This window comes from Pleurodeles waltl, chromosome 2_2 (assembly GCF_031143425.1).
Source record: "Pleurodeles waltl isolate 20211129_DDA chromosome 2_2, aPleWal1.hap1.20221129, whole genome shotgun sequence".
NCBI classification, from domain to species: domain Eukaryota; kingdom Metazoa; phylum Chordata; class Amphibia; order Caudata; family Salamandridae; genus Pleurodeles; species Pleurodeles waltl.
Genome location: NC_090439.1, coordinates 393,778,166 through 393,801,757, shown reverse-complemented (window position 1 = coordinate 393,801,757; position 23,592 = coordinate 393,778,166). Strand labels below are relative to the sequence as shown.

The following is a 23,592-nucleotide window of genomic DNA, read 5'->3' as shown; positions in this document are numbered from 1 at the left end:
GTCACCACCCACAGGTCAACTTCAAAAGGTAAATGGAACTTCCCTCTAGGGTGGCAGTCTTTTATTAGGATGGCATCACCCACGTGGATGGACACCAGGCAGGCTCGCAGCCTCTCCGATGTGTACGCGTTGGTGCGTGACCTCCACTGAGTTGAGTGGTTTTGGGGTTCTGGCTGTGCGGCCCACATGGTGTGGTGCGGTATGGTATCTGTCACTGTCCAGCAAAACAGAGTTGGCTTGGGGTCACCTCCGTGGTGGCATGGGGCGTGGCTAGGTATTCATTCGTGTAAATGGAGCTTTCCACATTTTGCGACTCAGCTATAGTGATCCAGATCACCTTGGTTAGAGTCTTCATGAATCGCTCCACCTCACCGTTTGCCTGCTGCCATCTGGGCATGATGCGATGGTGTTGGGTGTTCCAGGACCTTAGGAACTCAGCCCACTCATGGCTGTTGAAGGGAGGTCCATTGTCAGTGCGCACTTCACTGAAGAGTCCGAGCATGGCCTTTAGTTTTTCCATCTTAGGGATGACCGCCCCATCTGATGTGGACTGTACGATTTCTACCTCGGGATAGCGTGAGTAGTCGTCCACTACTATAAGCATGTGGGACCCATCAGCCAGGCTCTTTAAGTCTGCGCTGACCCTTTCCCATGGGGTAGTAGGGCTGTTCTCTGTGATGACTTGCGCTGGGTGATCAGGTGGTCAACTGGCCTGGCAGACTGCACACCTCCTGACTACTTCCTCCACCTGTTGGTCTAGGCCAGGGAACCAGACCATATTTTGCAGTCTGTTCTTCGATTTGACAATACCCTGGTGGGCCCCATGGGCCAGGACCACCGTTCTGGACGTTAGGCAGATGGGCAGTACGAGGCGGAATCTTTGTAGTAGGCATCCGTCATTGCTCACTGACAGATCGTGTCTGACGTTGAAAATCACCTGGAGCTTGGTCCGAGTGTCAGCCGTGCAGAACGTGCAGGTGTTCCAGAGGGCGTAGTCTCCCGATCTGTCCGCTTGCATGGCCATTTGTAGGCAGTCACCCTGGTTGGTGGCTTCTACCACTTCCGTGAGGGGTATGGGCAGTTGGCGGCCTCGGTCGACTATTAGCCTGACATACTATTCTGTCTCCTGCACCTCTTCCGCTTCCTGAAAGGTTGCCGGGCAGGCATTACGGGACAAGAAATCAGCCGGGTTCCGGGTGCCTGGTTGGTATTCCACGTTGCAGTCATACTCCTGTAACTGAAGGATCCACTTTTCGATCCGTTGCAGAGGCTTTGAGGGGGACCCCTTGAAAAATTGCAGTAGCGGTTTGTGGACTGTGATTAGGGTGAAGGCCTTTCCGTAGAGGTAGATGAGGAAGTGGCGGCACCCCCAGTGAATATCGATGGCTTCCCGCTCTATTAGAGAATATAATTTCTCTGTCGGGGTGAGGGTCCGACTGGCGAATGCGATGGGTGCCCAGTCTCCGCAGGCCTGTTTCTGTGTCAAGACAGCCCCTAGTCTGGTGGGGCTGGCATCTACCGCTATCTGGGACTCTCGCCAGGGATTGAAAAAGGCGAGGGTGGTTTCCGCCGACAGGGCTTTCTTTGTGTCCTCAAAGGCCTTTTCATGCTCGGCTTCCAAGACCCAAGGGTGGTCTGCCCGGGTCAGCGCTCGAAGGGGGCCTGTTAGGTCTGATAGATTCTTTATGAATCTGCCACAGTAAGTGCCAAATCCCCAGGAAACTCCATACTCTAGATGCCGATGAGGGTGCTGGGGCTTCCTGGATGTCTCGGACTTTGAGGGGATCTGAACAGATGCCCTGCTCAGAGAAATGATAGCCGAGGAAACTAATGTTTGTTTTAAGGAATTCACATTTCTCTTTGTGGAGTGTTAGTTCGCGCTCCTGCAGCCTTTTGAACACTGCACACACCCTTGCTAGGTGGTCCTCCAGAGTGGGGGCGTGAACTAGGATGTCGTCACTTACATTGAGCACCCCTGTGAGCCCTCCTAGCACCTCCTTGATCGTGTGTTGGAACACCTCGTCTGCGCTGGAGATGCCAAAGTTTAAGCGGGTGCACCTCCAGAGGCCTGTATGGGTGGAGAATGTGGTGATCGGGCGTGAGGCAGGGTGCAAAGTGATCTGGTGGTATCCTGACCGAAAATCCAGTTTGGAAAACCACTTAGACCCTGAGAGTTCTCCCATGATGTCATCAATGGTAGGGGTTAGATGCCTCTCCCTTCAGATGGCTTGATTGGGAGGCGCATATCCACACAGATCCTCATGGCGTCTGGTTGTTTGGGTTTCTTGGCCACGACAATGGGAGATACCCACGGGGTTGGGCCTGATACCCTTTCGATTATGCCGGCTTGACCTAAAACGAGGAGTTCCTTTTCCACTTTAGGCCATAGATGGAATGCCAAGCACCTGTGCCTGAGAGCAACTGGGGCCACAGACTCATCTATATGGAGCTTGAGAGGGGGGCCTTTTAGACATCTGATGCTGTCAAACAGTGGGCTAAACTCTCGTAGTAGATCTTCCAGCCTGTTGGCTTGAATGCTGAATACGAACTGCATTAGGTTGAGGTTCTGAGCACAGCAGCAGCTAATCAAGAATCCTGTCCCCTCCCTTGAGACATAGACCTTAGTTGTGATTTTAGAGTCTTCGTGCATAATGTCTGTTGTGAAGACGCCAGCTATGCCCATTGGGCATCTGCTACCGAAGGCATGGACTTGCACTGAGGTGGATTTTGATGGCGGTGGGTCAGTGAGGGTTTGATATACGCCCTCAGCCATAAGGTTGATCGACGCTCCAGTATCTATCAGGGCTGAAACTTGCTGGTGGCGTAGCACCACTTGACACGTGGCCAGTCTCCGGTTGCCAATGGAGTATATGACGTGAACCACCTGTAGGTCGTCATCCATGTCGCTGTCTGAGGCCGTGGCGGGCGAGACGGATATAGCTCTTGTGGGTGGTGGGTGTCTTTGATGCGGAACGACAAACTTTTGCAAAGTGGTTGAGCTTGCCGCACGCTCTGCAAGTTTTTCCGCGGGTAGGACAGCCGGCTGGGTGTTGCAGTGGGTTGCCGTACCATATGCAGACCTTGTCTCTGGGTTTTCCTCTCAGGGTGTCAGTCTTGCTTTTCGGTGTGACTGACGTCACTGCGTTGACGGGTTCTGTTTTTACTTGGGCTCCTGGTACTTGTTCCATGTGTGCTGCTCTTGACTTGGATTACTCATGCGAGCGACCTAGGGTGAGGATGTCTCTTATCCACATATTCGGTTCCTGTAGGATACGCTCCTGCAGTTTTGACGAAGAGCAGCCTTGGATAAACTGAGTTCTTATCTCGTCTTCCTCATCTGGTAGTGTGCAGGTGCTGGCCAGCTCTCTTAGGCATGCATAGAACACATCCACTGATTTGTGTGCAGTTTGGCACGCTTGGCGCAACAGAAACTGTTCGTAGTCTGGTTTGGCGTATGGTTCGAAGTGCACAGTGATGGCTTCTTTTTTAACGTGTGGTACGTGTGCGGCTTCGTCTCGTTCACGGAAATAGAAATCTTGTGGATATCTGCCCCACCCAAATGGAGAAGCCAAGGCCTTTTTTGCCCCTTTTTTACTTCAAGGGCTTCGAAGTAGGTTTCGAGGCGTTCCAACCATGCTTTCCACCTTGCAGCCTGGGTGGGCAGGGCGCGGGTGACGGTGAAAGGCTCCAGTGCCCGGATGCCTGCCATGGTGCTCACAACAGGTGTGCCAGTGAACACAGGTGGATCAGCGCAGGGCCCTGCTGTCAGGGTGGAAGAGTCTCAGCTGTAGAGCCTTGAGGAACCTCCAGCAGGAGGAGCAAACAGGGTCAGGGCTTGTAGGGTGGGTGGCAGATGAGCTGTGCTTTGAACTGCGGCCAGTACTGGCGTGACACTGCTGCTATTGCTGGCACCAACACGAGGAGGGGTTAGTCCTTGGGGCCTGCGGGCCAGGTGGTGTGTAGAACAGGCACTGAACCGGGAGCGCGAGCCGGCCATGGGAGGGGCCGGTGAGAAATGACTTTGTTGTCCGAGTGAGGAGGCTGGGTCACAGGTGCCTTGCTGTATGAGCGCACCCGGCTTCATGCGCAGCCTCGGGCTGGAGTCCGGAGGGCGGGGCCATGAACGGCACGCCATTGCGAGGAGACTGGAGATGAGCAGCTGCCGGCACAGGCCAGAAGCGTGCATGGGAGCACACACGGCACGGACAGCATCTCTGCAGTTGCCAGATGAGGGGTACGGAGGGCGAGGGCAAGGAAGCAGCCGCCAAGTTCTGTTGAAGCAGCGGACTTCGTCTACCTCGTTGCCAATTGTAGCATCCACTGCAATAACCACTCGGAGTCACTTGTGGCTTTGTATGGACGCTTTTTATTAACTGCTCTGATTACTGCTGTATCTCAGTGCGTTTCTCACTACTACTTTCACACCTCCGCGCGTCCAATATATCTGTTTGCACACATCATGCTCAGGCTCTTTCATGTGGCCCGCGCATGTGGGGTAACTCAGGAGAACATCCCTGCGTAACAGTGTAAGGTGGGCTGTCCCAAACGCACGGGCCAATACTACAGGCCTTATGACAGGTTGTGCAGTGCTGGGGTCCAGAAGTTACCCAGGCAGGAATCATTGATCTGGGTGGTAAAACAATCACAAATGCGAGTTCCCGAACTACCGGACCATTACCTGGTCCTCGCCCTGTTTCCAAGCACATAATTTTCCTGCCTTTTGCAGGAGGAACGTGTACGTGGAAACAGAGCGGGAATAAACGCTTGAGACTCCACTCTGTGAACACTGAATCAGGTGTGGCCTGACTCACATTCGGGCCTTTCATGCCTCACTTCACCATTGCTGTACTCTTATGGGATCTAAAGCCAAAATGGCATCCTTCCTCTGTGTACTTCCAAGATCAGGAGAAAACACCAACTCAGGAGCCCTGCTTAAGGTAGAACAATTAACACTTGCCCATTTGGCGTGATATTAAACTCAAGAGAGTATTTTTGTCTTTTTTCTTCGTTTCTGATTCCTCCGATATTCCACACATGTATGCTTCGCCCACATTTTGAGTTCTGTTACTGTTTATAATCGTCCTTTCTCAAAATAACAATTATCTTCCTCAAATGGAAAGTAACTGAAAATGTGTTTGCAGAGGGAAAGAGTAACAATAATTTGAACCTTCTGATTAAGATACGTTTTACAGCCATATTTGTGACTGCATGATTCTACAGATATATTAAGTTACCCAACAGCGGTTAGGGACATATCATCATCCATTTGGCCAGCATACGATATCACAGGAAGTCACATGCACTGCTTCCAGCAAGACAACAGCTTTAATGAAAACTGAAGGCTGCATCACGACTATAAACAGTGACCAAAACCGGCTACTAAAACTATAAGGCCCATTTGCGTCGTTTTCTGACGGAAAAGCAGCGCAAACTTCTAAAATGCAATTGTATTTTGTAAGTTTGCGCCGATTTTGCATCAGAAAAACAACGCAAATGCGGCGCTAAAAAAGTATAAATATGGGCCTAAGGGCCAGATGTAGGAAAAAGCCAAACTGTGACTTGCAATTTGCGAGTCCGTGCGACTCGCAAATTGCAACTCGCAATTTGGTATGCAGAAAGGTGTCTCAGACACCTTCTGCAACTCGCAATGGGGTCGCAAAGACCCACCTCATTAATATTAATGAGGTGGGTCGCATTTTGCGACCCCATTGCGAGTATGGGCACTCACGGGGATGGTGGCCTGCTGGAGTCAGCAGACCACCATGTCCGTGACTGCTTTTTAATAAAGCAGTTTTTTTTTTTCTACCTGCAGCCCATTTTCCTTAAAGGAAAACGAGCTGCACTTAGAAAAAAAAACGAAACCTTTTGTTTCGGTATTTTTCAGGGCAGGTAGTGGTCCATTGGACCACTACCTGCTCTGAAAAATTATTTTGTTTTCCAGACACAAAGGGGAAGGGGTCCCATGGGGACCCCTTCCCGTTTGCGACTGGGTTACCATCCACTTCAAGTGGATGGTAACTGCGCTTTCATTTGCGACCACTTTTGCGGTCACAAATGAAAATGAATAGCATTGCGAGTCGCAAATAGGAAGGGAACACCCCTTCCTATTTGCGAGTCGGAAATGCATTTTGCGAGTCAGATCCGACTCGCAAAATGCATTTCTGCATAGCAAAGAGGCTTTTGCGCCTCGCAAACGGTGTTTTTCGCCGTTTGCGAGGTGCAAACACTTTGCTACATCTGGCCCCAAATGTCAAAGGCATCCTTACTTTTAGTAGTTTGCAAGCAGAAGGTTACCCTGCCCTCAAGCATTATCCTTGGTTTATGCGGTCAGTTCCTTATACAGTCAGATATGTTAAGATACAAAAAACATGTAATTCCCGGCAGACGACACATTTGTACTACTCACCACTAGATATGTTCAGGCTAATCAGGATAGTTTGGTTTACTTTGTTTGTGGCAAAGTGGCAGCGGTAAATTCCTTCGTCAGAGGCAACGACGTTCCAAATGGTGAGGGTGCTGTTCTGAAGGCCGTTGCAAACGACGAGGCTGCGGTGTCTGTGATCAACGCCATAGTGCTTCAAGACCAGGCCCTTAGACAAGCTGCACAGAGCTACTGTGGTTTGCGCTTCTTCTCTTAGCTTTTCCCAGGTGATTTGCTTGACTGAGTCGCCCAAAGTACATGCGCAGGAGAAAGAGGCATTTTGACCCAACGTCGCTGCGTAGGTAAACGAGGACGGAGTAAATCCTTCTAAGTGATCTGCGGAAAAAGAAAGTATACCTTAATTCTGAACTTTCCAAATGACTGGAAAGGGGAGAAATGATTTAAAAATAATGCGCAAGAGAAGGAGTTTTTGAATTTGTTGTGTGATAGTCCTGAGGTTCCAATGACATTTATTTAATTTTTTATTTATTATTTAAACGGAGCAACGAGGCCATAATGTCGTTGGACACCATATGAAAACAAAACAGGTTATTGGGACGCTAAAAGAATAAGCTAGGGGACGCTGTGGACATTGCTTATGAAGGGACTCTAAATTCCAGAATAACTGACTGCCAGAAAGGAGAGGAAGAAAGATAAGGCGGCCACATGACCAGTGAAAAACACCTGCCCCACGGCATGGGACACCGAGGACACTATTTGCAAAGGAACTGCATGTCCCAAGATAACCCAATGCCAGAAAGGAGGGAGAGGTCTAGGAAGCGACCCCCTTGCCCAGCACTATGAAGTGCCAACACCTGCCCAACCAAGTGTGATGATTGGGGGCTGATCTTGGGCAAAGTCTATGACAAGAGAGTCCTAATCCTTTGCCTGTCAAAGCCAATGTCAGAAATTGGGTTATTGATTTATTGGTGTGGAAGCCCTTTTCAAGCAGAAACAATTCTTGTCTGAGTGAGGCACAAGCCAACCCTAAATTAACCTGTTCTCAACCCTCTGAAGGCGTGGCAAGGAGCAGTAAGGCTTAACTTAGAGGCAGTGAGTAAAGTATTTCTGCAACAGTTCAAACAGTAATAAAGTGAAAAACACCACACAAAAAGGGTCCCACACCACGTTAGAAGCATAGAATATTCTTTAATACATAAAACAAGACCAAAATGACAAAAATCCAATCAGTAGAGTCAGAAATAAACAAGTTTGAAGATTTTCGGGAAAATACAGCCAAAAAGCACAAAGGGCCTGATTATGACCTTCGCAGAGGGGATTACTCCATCACAAATGTGACGGTTATCCTGTTCAACTATATCTTATTGATCTTGTGATACAGTGGACCGGATATCTGTCACATTTATGACAGATTAATCCCCAATGCCAAGCTCGTGAACAGGCCCAAAGTGCCATCTTTGGATATCTAGTCATGCCAGAACAGGACAAAGTCACAAGTTCAGCCTGACTGTGATGGAGCGCGGGCTGAAGTACCTTAATCTTGGTATGCCAAGAGTTGCGAGGATCTCCGTCAAAGATGAGTTAGCAGTCAGGTGATGCGTTGGTTCTGAGGAGAAGCAAGACTGCGATGCAGAGTCCAGCATCATCAAGGCTGCCATTGATGAGGAATGTGAGGGCCTGTGCCAAGGATGCATTGCACAGTGGTAGTTCCGAAGGCATTGAAGGCCGTGGTGATGATAGGGGTCTTGGCCACGGCTCCAGTTCACACATCAGTGGGGATACATCAGTTCTGCTTGGTGTTGTGCTGAACAGCAGAAGAGATGTGTTGCTTCTGCTAGATCCACAGAGGGTGACAGAGCACCTTAAGCCCACTTCCAAGGGTTCAAAACTGGTGTGGCCCCACTTGGCAGGGTAGACAAACAGATGACAGAGCCCAGGTGCAGATGAAAGGTGGTTGGACGCCTGTTATATCCCTGAGGTATTAGATCAGGAGGCCAGCCAAGCAGCCCTTGGAGTCACTGTGGGTTCAAGTGATGCAGGTCCAGTCCATCTAACCCTGGCAAGAGGGCAGCAGGCAGCAGGTCAGCACAGCAGGACCTCAGTCTTTCAGAGCAGCAGTCCAGCAGAGTCCCTTTTTAGCAGCACAGCAGTCCTTCTTCCTTCTATCCTCAGGTCCAAAAGGGTACTGAAGTGGTGGTGTCCGAGGTCTGGTATTTATACCCAGCAATGACCTTGAGGTGCATAAAATATTCTTGAGGGATGCCTTTGAAGGGCACAGGTGCACTACCTTCCAGCCCCTGGCTCCAGACTAATTACAGGGGTTATGCAGCCCTTTGTGTAAGGACAGAACACAGCCTATTCAAGTTTAAGTGGGGCTGCGCCGTGCTCCTTCCTCCCATCCTGCCAGTGATGATCCATCTAAGCTGCCCATTGTGTGTGCCTGTCTAGGAGGCATACACAAAGCCCAATTGTCACCCACATTCAGTCATGTGACCCAGAGACAGGCTGCAGGTACCAATTGGCTAAGGCCAGAAAATGGGAACTTTCTAAACATGGCATTTTTAGAATTGTAACTTAAAATCTGACCATAAGTTAGGATCATAAATTATGATTTCAGAGACATCACGTATGAACTGATGGCCTTTTCCCATTTGGAAATTACTATTATGAAACAGAATAAGGTAACTCTAATGTTATCCTATATGAGATATAGGCCTTGCAATAGTGAATAGAAATGTAAGAGTTTTTCACTACACTGCATCCTAGACATTAAATCACATGTCCTACTTTTTAAATACATTGCACCCTGCCCTCTGGGTGACTTATATGTACTAAAAATGAAGGGTTTGGCCTTCGTATTTACTTTGCCAGGTTGAAATGTTAGTTTGAAACTCTGCACACACACAGGCTGCAATGGCAAGCCTGAGACATGTTTTAAGGGCTACTTAAGTAGGTGGCACAATCAGTGCTGCAGGCCCACTAGTAGCATTTAATTCACAGGCCTTGAGCACCAGCAATGCCAATGTGCTAGAGACTTCCAAGTAAATGAAATATGCTGATTGCCAATTGGATAGAAGCCAGTTTAACATGTTTTAAGAAGAGAGCACTTTAGCACTGTTTAGCATGATAAAGTGTGCAGAGTGCCAAGGTGAGCAAAAACTGTCAGTGAAAACAGGGTGATCAGTATAGGGAAAGGTGCGGAAGACATTGTGACGTGAAGGGTTAATTAGCTTGAGCAATGTAGATGAGTGTGATGCCTGCTGAACCCCCCCCCAAACAACGTGGAAAAGTTCATGATATTATTTTCAAACTTGTTTGTAGTTATAGAAGCCCCGTCTCAACCTTGAGAATGAGAGTACAGGGAGAAGATGGAATGAAAACAAAGGCTGAAGAAGGCCAGAGCAGCCAAGTACTGATAACATTAGCTAGAAAATGCCAGAAAGATCTAGAATCCAAGCTTCGAGTTATTTAAGCACTGAAGTGTGGGTGAGGGACTGGAAGCTCGCAGACGGAGTTGTGAAAGCTGCCATGGCCCAGCGATGCCTCCCTGTTTTGTTGACCGTGATGCTTGAGGGGTAGAGAGGTCCGAGCAGGCGGTAGCGGGCTTCCCAGCATTTCGTGGGCTAAGTTAAGTTCCACACAGGGATGAAAGGCCTTTGTTTCTCTGCTCTATTATTATGACTGATTATTTATGCTTGCACTGTGTTCATAACCTGAAGTATTCAGCTCGTTTATATTTTGCTTTCTAAACCTCGTAGTCTGAACCTGCTACAGTAACTGAAACATGCATTTCGGTGAGCAGTGAATTAAAGCTTATCTGAAGTATTCAACTCATTTATATTCTGCTTCCTGAACATCGTAGTGTGATGCATTTTGGTATACAGTTAATCAAAACTTATATCTGTCAATTAACTCTTTGCTTATATATATGCATAGATGCTCTTTGTAGTGTACCTATATATAAATAGCTGCTTTTCATTGCTATTCTTATTCTACTATTGTTAATGTGCTAAATGCCTACATTTACCTGCAATACTAGTAAAGCTAAATTGTATTTATAATTGGCGTGTGGTCCTTCATTGAGCATCCTTATTGACTTATACCGAACAGGTGTCAGCCAGTCACCTGGATAAGACACAGGGGGTCTGAAAGGAAAAGGTTAGATGGAGAACCACCCCAAGGATGCCAAGTATAACATATATCCCCCCAAGCTGAAAGTGGGGAGGACTACCCAGCCCTTGGGAGTTCTCTTCACTTAGGCAGAAGAACCCGGGAGGAGCATCAGCATTATTGTGATCTATTCGAGGACTGTTTGAGGACGGTGTTCCACCATAAAGTCTAAACCTTGTAGGGAGATGGACCAACTTAACAATTTGTGATTCTCATCCCTCATCTGCATTAACTCTGTGCAGGGTCTGTGGTCTGTCTGAACCTGGAAGTGAGCACCAAACAGGTATAGTCTCAGCTTCTTCAGTATCCAGACAACTGCAGAAGTTTCCCTCATTACTGCACTCCACTTCCGTTCCAGGGGAATTAACTTCCTACTGATGAAGGCTACAGATTGATTCAGGCCCCCTTCATTTAGCTGTGATAGCATTACAACTGTGGCTAGGCTTTTGACGCTCCCTGCCAATGTTCATCCTGCCTGGACGAGATGTTAGCACATCCCCTTAGAGCAAGCCTTTGTTCTGAGCCCTCAAGACCGTTGGCTTTCACCTCAGGGGGCCAGAACTCTGTCTAAGGTGGCTGCACTGGTTTTGACCAGTCAGTGTCCACACTATGAGTTGGTTCATTTTCGGGGGCACCTCTAAGGTGCCCTCTGAGTGCATGTACTAATAAATCCATCACTGGAGTAAGAGAGGGTTTGTTAATATGAGATGTTTGATACCAAAGATCTCTATCTTCAGTGAAGCCATCATGTAACTTGGGAGCACGTGATGACCAGTGTCCAGCACATGTACTTAAAATGGCTTTCCTGTTCACTTAATGTCTGAAAATCAACGAAGACATAGCATGGGCATATCTCTTCATGCAGGTATGCCCTCACATGTAATATAATGCACCCTGCCTTTAGGGCTTGAAGGCCTGCTAGAGGGGTGACTTACATATTTTGCCTGAAGCGTAAAGGGGGCAGGGCACAAAGGCTGTGTGCCATATTGTGTTTTCATTTTAGTTCTGCACCAAGGCATGCAGCCTGCAAAACCCGATCCCCTCCAGCCCGCAAAGCTCTTTTCCCGCCCTCCCACCTCCCAGCTGACCGGACCCCCCCACCCTCCCCTTCCTAATGGCGACCACAGCACTGTGAGAGGGCACCTTCACTGACCTCCTGGTCAGCTTCTATTGCCCTCCCCAGCTCTTCTGGCTTCTGCCTCTGCCTTGCCTTGGGAACAAACTGAGAGCCTCCCTGACTCTCAGTTCGAGGCCCTCCTCCACCCACAGGCTCCTGCCTGCCCCTCATCCCTGGTGGCCTGATGGCCATCTACAAGTAAGTATCTCTCTCTGTTTTTCTTTTACTCCTTCTTTTATACTTCTGCCTTTTTCACTTCATTTTTTCTTTTTTCTTTTTCTAATGTTTCTCTTAATTTTATGTCTCTTTCTTGTCACTCTCCCTCCTGCGCCACTGTTTGAGCTGTGGCCCACCCCCTTTCTCCCCCGTGAAGTTCTTTTCCCGCCCTCCCGTCTCCCAGCTGACAAGACCCCCCCGCCTCCCTCCCATTCTTAATGGTGGCCGCAGTGCGGCCACGTCTCAGGCGTGCCAACGGCAAGTCCGACAGCGCCCCTCCGTTCCCAGACCGTGCCAAGCACCAGGAACCCTGGATCTCAGACAAGCCATTCCCTTGCCAGCTTCCATCATGACACCAAGACCCTCTACTGCCTTAGCACCGGACATCTCAGCACCTGCTACACCACAACACCTAATGACACCCATGGACCTATTTCCTGCCGGGATTGCAACCTCAGGTTCATCCACAACTAACAACCCGAACACCCCAAACCTGAAACCACAGCCACCTACCATGACCTCATCAACTGCCTCTTTCTAAATATATGCTCCCTCCATAAGCACACCACAGAACCTCTGCCCAGCCTTGATCGACACCATTATAGACATCGCCACCCCACACGGCTAGTAGTCCAATGACTAACTCCTCCTCTGTGACTTGAATTTCCACCTCAAGGATTGCAATGACCAAAACACCATTTCCCTACTAGTCACTCTCGCCACCCTCTGACTCCAACAACTAATCACCCTGCCCACGCACGCTGCAGGAAACGCGCTAGACCCCATTTTCAACTGAAGCAACCGGCTTACCATCAAGAATATCTCCATCCCAGACTGGACCGACCATCACTGCCTACACTTTGCCATCACAGCACCGCACCCAACAGCCACCTCCGTGTCCCCAGGGTCCCCCACAGGAAATGGAACGAAATACAGAAGAGCAACTCACCACGACCCTTGTTAAATCACCCCCACTGATAACACCAACACCGCAGCATACAACCTAAATGCCTGGGTCACTAAATGCGCCAACTCCATAGCCCACCTTCGGTCAAACGCATCCCAAAAAGAGCCAGCTGGCTCACCACTGAACTCCAACAATCCAAGCGCACTTGCAGGCACCTAGAGAAGAAATGGAGAAACAGCAAAACCAGCAAAGACCTCGCCTCATTCAGAGCCGCCACTGCCACCCTTCACCGTCCCATCAAGAACGTAAAAAAATCTGCACTCCAGGAATGCATCAAAACCTCCACCCGCGCAACACAAGAGAACTCTTCACTGCAATCAACTAATTCACCAATCCCCCCTCCGAGTCTACCAACATCCCCCCATCGCAAGACCTCTGTGACAAACTGGCCACCTTCATTCACCACAAGATTAAGGACATCTATGACAGCTTCCTCTCGCAGAACCCGCCCAGCATCATTACCAAGGACCGACCCAGCCCCCCAGAACCTACCCAAACTGTCCACTGCTGGTCCACTCTCACCACAGAAGAGACTGAAATCATCATGAACAGCATTCACCCTGGAGCTCCCACAGATCTCTGTCCTCAACACATCTACAACAGAGCCAGTGCATCCATCGCCCCGAACTCCGCAAGACACTGAACTGCTCTATCAAAACAGCCACCTTTCCCAATGATTGGAAACATGACGAAGTCCGCCCTCTCCTGAAGAGACCCACTGCCAACCCATCAGAGCTAAAAAATCTATGGCCAATCTGGCTATTACTCTACCCGGCCAAAGTACTGGAAAAAGCCATAAACTCACAGCTGCGACAATTAATCGAAGACAACAACTCTCTGGATACCTGGCAGTCTGGCTTCCGTGGCAACCACAGCATGGAGACAGCTCTTCTTGCTCTGAGACCACACCGCAGCACTCATCCTCTTCGACCTCTCAGCAGCATTCGGCACGGTCTCCCACAGCCCTTATGCACCAGACTCCACGACATAGGAACCCATGGAAAATCATTGCAATGGATTCACTCCTTCCTCACCGGAAGAACACAGAGAGTCAGGCTCTCACCCTTCCTATCCAAACCAACAGAAGTCAGCTGTGGAGTCCCTCAGAGATCCTCCCTGAGCCCAACACTCTACAACATCTACATGGCCCCGCTTGCAACCATCGTCAGAGTCCACGGAATGAACATCGTATCATACGCAGATGACTTACAACTCATCATATCCCTCACAGAAGACCCAGGCAAAGCCAAGAGGATTTTTTACACCGTAATGAAAGCCATTGCTGCCTGGATGAGGGAAAGCTGTGTCAAGCTCAACTCAGACAAGACCGAGCTCATCATCTTCAGACACTTCACTTCATCCTGGAATGACTCCTGGTGGTCCACATCGCTCAGCATCCCACCTACTCCAACTGATGATGCCCGCAACCTGGGAATCATCCTCGACTCCTCCCTAACAATGATCCGACAGGTAAATGCAGTCACCTCTTCCTGCTGGCACACCCTCCTCCAACTCCGCAAAATCTTCAAATGGAACCCAGACGACTGCCGCAAGATAGTCACTCACCACCTAGTCACAAGCAAGCTGGACTATGGCAACGCACTTCACGCCGGCACCACCACAAATAACATCAGAAAACTGCAACTCATCCAAAACGCCACTGCCAGACTCGTCCTGAACCTCCCTGCCAGGAACACATCTCCCAACACCTGAGATTCCTCCATTGGCTCCCGGATGAGAAGCGAACCAACTTCAAACTACTCACCCACACCACAAGATTCTTTCCATGACCTGCCAGACCCCTCTGATCTGCCCAGCAGGCCATAGCCACCATTCCACGCATCTGGAAAACCACCGCTGGAGGAAGATCTTCCCCCTACCTCGCAGCCAACAGCTGAAAAAACCTACCCACGCACCTCAGACAAAGCCCTAGCTCTTTGAATGAGGACCAGACCCACAAACAGCTCCTTGAGAGCCTTATGGGTGAGTAGCTGCGCTTTATAAAAACAGATTAATTGATTGATTGATTGACTGTGTGCACTTAGTGAGAGGGTCCCTGAGATCACTAGGTCTTTGGTCACATGACCCGAGTACTCTAAGTGCACACTACATTGGAGGTGTATTAGGTGTTTGTATTTTTCCCGTACTCAGGTTACATTGCAATGCATCATGATGTGGACTTGATCTGTTCTTTATAGTTGGTTTATAATATTGGGCAGTGGTTCCTCCATCACATTTCACTTTTCCTATTCTACAAATATGTTTACATTTCTTATATTATCTTTCTCTCTGAAGAAGGGCAAATTTTGCCCAAAGTGGATTGGAATATGCTTTGGAATATAGAATTCTATCAAATTCCGTGCATACATTCTTAAAAAATGTTGGTAGTATTATGACGTTTGACTCACCCTGGATACGCCCCAAAAAACGTTTTGTTGGATGTACACACGTATTCCAATGGATTGTTCATAATAAATCCATATTGGATGATGAACTTTGAAGATTCCTTGGTATTTGAGCTGGAACAACTTTAGAGCTTAGAATTGCAACCCTCTTGGGATTCTTTTTCTTTCTCTCTTTTTTTTTGGTGGGTCTGCATGCCAGTGTGCATGCAATAGAACTTTTAGTATTTTTTTTTAAAACAAATGTTTGAATTTCAGGTTTATTTCTCATATACTGCTGTGGAATCTTCAGTTTCAGTAGTCTGCTTTGATCTATGACTGCATTGTTCTCCATGCTAAATAAATACTTATCATCAAAACAGTAACACATAGCAGAACTCTCTGCCTCATTCTGTTGAACCACTAATAAAGGAGCTAACAAATTCAGCCCAGACACTGTGAGGTCTTGGGTCCAAGGCATAATATTCTTCTATTGACCTAAAGTTTTTGTTTGTTTGCAAAGTGCACCATTTGGAACTGTCTTAGTAATACACTGCGAAATAACTACATGTACATTACACATGCCAAATTTTTCAAGAATTTTGCAACAAACTGGCAAATCATTACACAACTAAAGCAAGCATGTTGGATTCTTATTTAAATAACAAAAACAAAATAGCCACAAACTATGTTCTACAAAACCCACCAGGGAAAGGCAACTGTGGCCTTTAAGCTCCTTCAAACAACTATCGTCAACTAATTTTCTGGATCTTGTCAAAGTGAGGAAGCCTGCAGGATGTCCCACTGGCCCTTGCCCACAACAATCTTCAAAAATATTCTGCCATCAACTCCTGCAGCCATTCCAGTCAGAACACTCATCAACAACTTCTGAACAACAGGATATTTCCAATAAGACTTAACAAACATCCACATGCTCATTCATTAAAGAAAACCTACCCTGGACAATCAAGATCTCAACAGCAACTACAGACCCATAGCAAACAGACCATTCCTGAGCAAACCTAAATTAAAAACAGCTTTCACCCAGATGTCACAATTCCTTGAAGGGAATTCCATACTTTCTGACTTTCAAACTGGATTCCATCCCAGAAGATGCACTGAATTAGCCCTTATCTCTATCTGGGATAACCTTAAAAACACAGTAGACCAGAACAAGGACGCTGCCCTTTTTCTCTTGGACCTTTTGCCTGCCTTTGACACAGTGGGTCATGACACACTAATACAAAGACTTGAATGAGCAGAAACGAAAGGCACACCTCTTCATTGGATCACACTGTACTGACAACGTAGATCAAATATACATACTCCTCCTTTCTCTTCTAAACCATACAACATTAAAAAAAAGAGTTCTTCAAAGTTCAATCATCTCACCCATGCTTTTCAACATCTACATGAAATATTTACTAGATCTGATCAATGGTTTTGACTTCCCCTATTAAAACTGTGCAGATGAAATTAGAAAATCCAAAGGACATTGGGAGATCAAAAATCTTCAATTCCCTCTGGGCCATTGACCAATGAGTGACATGGAGCCATCTCAAACTGAAATACTCACCAGTGGTGACTGGAAAAACTATGGCCCTCTGCGTCTGATAATCTAGGACCACAACCAAAAATATCTAAGTAGGTATGAAACCTCAGAATCACCAGGAATGCCAAACTGTCAATGAATGCACAAGTGGACAGCATAGCCAAATCAAGCTTACTCATAATGAAAACACTACAATGCATCTAGGATTCTGGAAATAAAAATGATTTTGATAATTGTCTGTATCATGGATTCACTCTGTCAACTATGAGAAAATTACAGTGAATTCAGAACACTACCACTAGACTCCTTCATGTAAAGCCACAAACACACATCTCCCCTGCCTTGAGGGCCGTACATTGGCTACTAGTTGCCAGAAGATCCACCTTCAAGCTGCTTTGTATCAAACACAACGTAATATGTGGCAAAGGACCACTCTTCACCCGGAGCAAATCAACAAACAAGGAGAAAATAGGAACCAGAGCTCAAGAATGGTTCTCGCCCAATGTTCAAACATTCCAGAAAAGCATGGGTGGAACATCTTTCTCTGTTCAAGCAGCTAAACTATGAAATTCCATGCCCATATGACCCATTGACAACCATCTTAGCTTCAGAAGATTACTCAAGATCTGGCTCTTCATAACAAGAATTTTCACAACACAACAGTCTACTACTACAGTATTCTAAGGCATGACCAACTAAGCAGCTTACAGTATGAATATGAAGTTGTAGTTATACACGTGTCATTGCACATTGAACTATGCCTCCTGGAAAAGTCAGATGCATTACTATAAGGAGAAAACTATATATTACACCACAACAGATGTGCATATTAGACAATGTCATATTTGCTGATTCTATGTATATATAGGTACACATATAGAAGAGATTATGCCTGCTATTGAAACGCCAAGAACTGTCACGAAAAATGGGCATACTTCACCACAAGATAACTGTGCACATAAGACCATGTTAAATATTACTGTTCTGTGGACAGATGGGTACTTACATAGAGTGATTTTCTTCAGCCAATACAACTTTAACAAGTGTAATTTGCATATGTTTATGTCTAAGTTAATTTCAGTTATTTGATAAAAAAATAAGTACATTTCCTCGTTTCAACCTTTGTTCCATCCCTCTCTCTCTAACTCATCCTAAACCTTTCTCAATACTTTGAACAGACAAAGATTCTTCACAAAAGTTTCCCCTGTTTTTACACGTCAACTAACTGAAAGGTAAGCATGACCTCTACTTATAAAAACAAGTCTCTACCTCCACTTGCATGTCCACTCCCATAATTCTACCCCCACTCTAAACTCTATTTAACAAACTAGAAATCAAGAACACAACTTTAATACAACTAATGTACATAGGAAAAAAATGACTAATCCACTAACTATTTACCTCCAATCTTAAGGAGCAGCATAGTGCTCACTGCATAACACTTCAAAGCCTTATCAGGGGTAGTAAGCACTATATAAATACAATTTACAATTGCATTCATGAAATTTGCCTAATTAGACTGATGCACCTGCTATTTGCTTAAGAATCGGCAACTTGCCCATGTTTTTCCAAGCACAAGACCATATCATGAAGTTGTGAGCGAGTGAAGAGCAGAGCAGTGTTCATGTTTTTTAAAAGACTAACTCAGAAGTTCTCTGATTTAACAATGAGATTTTGGCAACAAATGCTGATTGTGGCCAGATCTACCCACCCCAGAACCGGTGTTGCAGCCTGATTATTGACACCAGATTATTGATGGAACTCAATATCAAGGACAAAATATTGAAAATAAAATATTGACATGTCCAGATTTTCTATACTTAACTCCACATACATATATGTACCCTGGAGATATATATATATACATTCATACAGGGGAGCCTATAGTTAGGTTCAAGTTTTACCTTCACAAAAGCAATAAAATTCATCAGTTATAGTCATACTTATGATACTTATGTTAAGAATCCATAACTTGTGGCCTAAAGTTACTTAACACCATGAAGTATCGTTTTTTTTACAAAGATAAGTTATAAGTAGTATCTTTATGTCTATATCGGGGCAGAGTTTCCCCACTTGGGGCAGACTTTCCACACTTGGGGCTGTATCTCCACCCCAAGTGCAGAGATTTCACTCCGCACTTGAAGTGGAATCTCCACAATCGGGGCAGAATCTCTGTAGAGATTCCGCCGTGAACACAGAGATTCTGCCCTGAGTGCAGATATAAAGATACTACTCCTAACTTTCCTCTGTGAATATCCAAAGTCGTAACCTTAATCTTTTGGTCTACGTTTACCTTTGTGAATTGCGCCCTGAATTTTTATAACAATAACAATGATTTCCTTTCATTCACTTTAACCTTCATAGGTAGCATAATCCTACAAAATGTAGAAGGCTGGCCTAGTTTGTAGTGGGTACCAAAGGTGCTTCCACCTTATACCAGGTCCAGTTATCGCTTTTAGTGAAATGTAGTCAGTATCTAGAAGCCAGGCTGTCTAGGGGTAGCTGTAGCTGAGCAGCCAAGGCTTATCTAGGAGACTTGCAATACCATTGTAGTCACACAGTACTCACACACATAAAAAAAGAAAATACTCAGTGTTAACAAAAATAAAGGTACTTTATTTTTAGTGACACAATGCCAAAAATACCTTAGAGACTATACTCCTTTAGGAGGTAAGTAATATACACAATATATACACACTAGAATGCAGAAATAGCTGTAAAAAAACAGTTAGGCAACAGTGCAAATAGTAAAAATCACAATAGGTTGCAATTTGCCTAGTGGGAACACAAACTATATACTGAATTAGTGGAATGGGAAAGTCGGTTTTGCACCTAGGAAAGTGTAGTGTATAGAGCGGCGCTGGGAGTGAAAGAAAACACCAAAGGTAAGTAAAAGGACCTACCCCAGAGTCCAGGAAAAGAGGAGTAAATCACAGTAAGTTTTCTAGAACACTCAATAAGTTGTGATAGAACATTATGCAAGAACCAGAAGAGAATGCAGGACATCAATTATGGATTCCTGGACCTGAAGACTTGTGGAAGAAGGGGACCAAGTCCAAGAAGCATTGAAGAGTCCAGGGAGAACAGGAGCCCCTGTTAACCCGTATTAAGGTGCTGAAGAAGAAGCACCGGTGAAGAACAGTCACTATTGCATCCAAGAAGACGGTGGAGCTTCCTGGTTGGTGCAGATGAGGTCCCACGCCGGATGGAAGATTGCAGTCTGGTTTGAGTCACTGGATTCCGCCTTGGCACACGCAAAGCTTTGGCACACACAAAGCTCGCGATTAGCAGAAAATGTCGCTGCCCCAGACCAGGAGGGACCTGATGGCCTCTATCCAGGAGGGGGAGGAAGAAGGGGCTTTGAGTAGCTCAGAGAGCTCTCAGAAGACCAGCCAGTATGCACAGGAGTCCCACAGCACAGGGACAAAGAAGATGCAAATGGAGGCCCATGCAGCATGACACAAAGGGTTCCCACGCCGCTGGAGAACCACTCAGGAAGCTGTGCGTCACAGGAAGGCGTACTGGGGGCCAAAGCTGTGCTGCGCAAGAAGAACTTCATGGAAGGTAGCACACAAGCCTTGGCAACTGAAAATCATGCAGTGCACATGGACACTGTCTTGTATGTGGAGGCAAGCTCTTAACTCTACAGTCAATCTGCACTGGAGTGGTTACGCTCAGGTATATGTTCCACTGTAAAGTCTATCCCCTGTAGGGAAATGGACCACCTCAACAATTTCACCTTTCATTTGTTTTAACCATAAGAGAGGTTTGTGGTCTGTCTGAATTATGAAGTGAGTCCCAAATAAGTAGGGTCTTAGCTTCTTTAGGGCCCAGACCACAGCAAAGACCTCTCGCTCTATGGTTGACCAACACTTTTCTCTAGGGGTCAACCTTCTACTTATAAAAGCAACAGCTTGATCTTGGCCCTCTGAATTCAGTTGAGATAGCACTACCCCAACCCCGACCTCCACAGCATCTCTCTGGACAAAAAACGTTTTAGAATAGTTTGGGCTTTTCCGGACACGTGCAGTACACATAGCCTGCTTAAGCTCTTCAAAAGCTTTCTGACATCTGGATGTCCATAATACCTTCCTAGGCATTTTCTTGGAAGTGAGGTCAATAAGAGGGGCAGCAATGGGGCCATAATTATTAACAAACCTCCTGTAGAACCCAGTGAGACCAGGAAAGGCTTTGACCTGGGCCTGTGTTGTAGGGGAGACCAGTCTAAAGTAGTCTGGATCTTCCCCTGTAGTGGTTCAATCTGTTCCCCACCAACAAGGTGTCCCAGATAAACCACCTTCCCCTGCCATACAATGTACTTGGAAGCTTTGATAGTGAGGCCTGCCTTTTGCAGGGCCTCCAAAACTTTCCATAGGTGGACCAGGTGGTCACCCCAGGTAGAGCTGAATACAGCAATATCATCTAGATATGCTGCACTGAAAACCTCTGGACCTTGGAGGACTGTATTTACCAGCCTCTGAAAGTGGCAGGTACATTATTTAATCCAAAGGGCATAACTGTAAATTGATAATGCCCTCCAATGGTAGAGAATGCAGTTTTAGGTTTTGCATCTACTGATAGCTTGATCTGCCAATACCCTGCAGTCAAGTCAAAAGTGCTTAGATAATTGGCAGATGCCAGTGTATCTATTAGCTCACCTGCCCTGGGTATAGGGTAAGCATCAGTCTTTGTGACTGTATTGAGCCCTATATAATCTACTCAAAACCTCATCTACCTTTTTCCATTCTGAGAATGAAACCTGGGTACTAGCACCACTGGGCTGGCCCAGGGGCTATCTGAGTGCTCAATCACTCCTAGGTCCAACATTTTCTGAACTTCTGATTTGATGCAGTCTCTGACAGTGCCAGGTAAACTATCTCTAGTATCTATGGGAATGTTCACACCAAGTGGTCTGACCAGGTGTCAGAGAAAACAGCTCAGAAAACTGACCTATGAGGTTTCTGTAATCCTCCTTTTGCTCTTCTGAAAGACAGTCTGCAAGAACTACTCCTTCCACTGAGCCATCAGCTGCAGGGTTGGAGAATAGATCAGGGAGAGGGTCACTCTCTTCTTCCTGTTCCTCATCAGTGGCCATGAGTAGGGTTAAGTCTGCTCTATCATAGTAGGGTTTCAGGCGGTTCACATGAAGTACTCTTAGAGGACTTCTGTGAGTGCCTAGGTTCACTAAATAAGTGATCTCTCCCTTTTTCTCCACTATCAGATGTGGGCCACTCCATTTGTCATGTAGTGCTCTTGGTGACACAGGCTACAGTATCCACACCTTCTGTCCTGGGTGGCACTCAGTCAGGATAGCCTTCTGGTCATGCCATTGTTTTTGCAACTCCTGGCTTGCCTGAAAGTTTTCTGTAGCCTTTTTCATATATTCAGCCATTGTAGATCTTAGGCCAAGTGCATAGACCACAATATCTTGAGTGGGGGGCTTCAAGGATTGCTCCCACCCCTCCTTCACAAGTGCAAGTGGACCCCTAACAGGGTGACCAAAAAGGAGTTCAAATGGGCTGTAGTCCACCCTATTCTAGGGTACCTCCCTGTAGGTAAAAAGGAGGCAAGGCAAGAGGGCATCCCATCTCCTTCTGAGCTTTTCAGATAGACCCATGATCATACCTTTGAGAGTTTTATTAAACCTCTCAACCAATCCATTTGTCTGAGGATGGTAAGGTGTGGTGAATGTATAAGTTACACCACATTTTGTCCACATTGCTTTCAAGTATGCAGACATGAAGTTACTACCCCTGTCTGATACTCCTCTGATGTAGGTTCTGCACAGGAAGTAGACTCCTCTTTATCAAAAGGGGAAACTTTAAGAGGAGGGAGGGATAGTAGATAAGGGTTTACCCTTTCTACCCCTAGTTTTTGGGAGCACTTGGTCCATTGTTCCAGGTTCTAAGAATCCCTGTCCTCTTTGCTTCTTGGCCTGAGCCTTTGTGAGAGCAAAGATGTGCCCAGGAATGGCCAGCATTGCTGCATGAGCCTGCAATTCCACTCTAGCCCAAGCTGAAGTCTCCAAATCATTGCCTAGTAGACATTCTACAGGTAGGTCAGTGGATACCACAACTTTCTTTAGACCAGTAACCCCTCCCCCAGTTGAGATTCACCACAGCCAAGGGGTGTCTAACAGTGTTATTATGGGCGTCAGTCACTTGGTACTGATGGTCAAGTAGGTGTTGCTGGAGGGGCTACCAGTTTTTCCATCACCGTAGTGACACTGGCACCTGTGTCCCTGTAGGCCTCAACCTGAACACTATTTATTAGCGGTTGTTGCTTGTACTTATCCATGTTAAGGGGACAAGCAACAAGGGTGACAAGGTCAATGCCACCATCTGTGAATAAAACAACGTCAGTGGTTTCCCTAACTAAACCAACCCCTACTACATTACCCAAAGTTACCCCTGCTACATCCTTGGACTGGTTATTTGTAGTGTTTTTCCCACCTCCACTGTTATTACTAGGGGCACTAGTGGAAGCAGTGGGGTTGGGTGGTAGGAGCTTTCATGTTTTTCTTGGAACAAGTGGGGTCACTTGCCCAATGGCCTTTGTTCTTACACATGTAACACCAAGGCTTTTTTCTGTTGGTTGGAAGAGGATTTGTGCCCCACCCGGAGGATTTTTGTGGGCTTGATGAGATTCTGCCTTTTTACCTTTGTCCCCACCTTTGTCATGTGACTTACCATCCTTCTTCTTGTCCTTGTCACCCCTGTATGAGCTTCTCTCTCACCCTTGTTCTGACCTATTTGTCTACCTTCTTTCCCAATTCTTGAGGAGAGCTCAGATATGAGTCTACCAAGT

The 23,592-nt window shown here is 46.6% G+C and overlaps 1 protein-coding gene across 2 annotated transcripts in view; it reads right to left on the bottom strand.

The window, feature by feature from the left end:
• Window positions 1-23,592, bottom strand: part of CD226 (CD226 molecule) — a 313,744-nt gene that overhangs the window by 211,878 nt on the left and 78,274 nt on the right. For both annotated transcript variants that reach the window (XM_069219898.1, XM_069219899.1), the window contains exon 3: window positions 6,407-6,757. In XM_069219898.1, coding sequence (XP_069075999.1) covers window positions 6,407-6,757 — 351 coding nt within the window. The remainder of the gene's footprint in view (window positions 1-6,406; window positions 6,758-23,592) is intronic.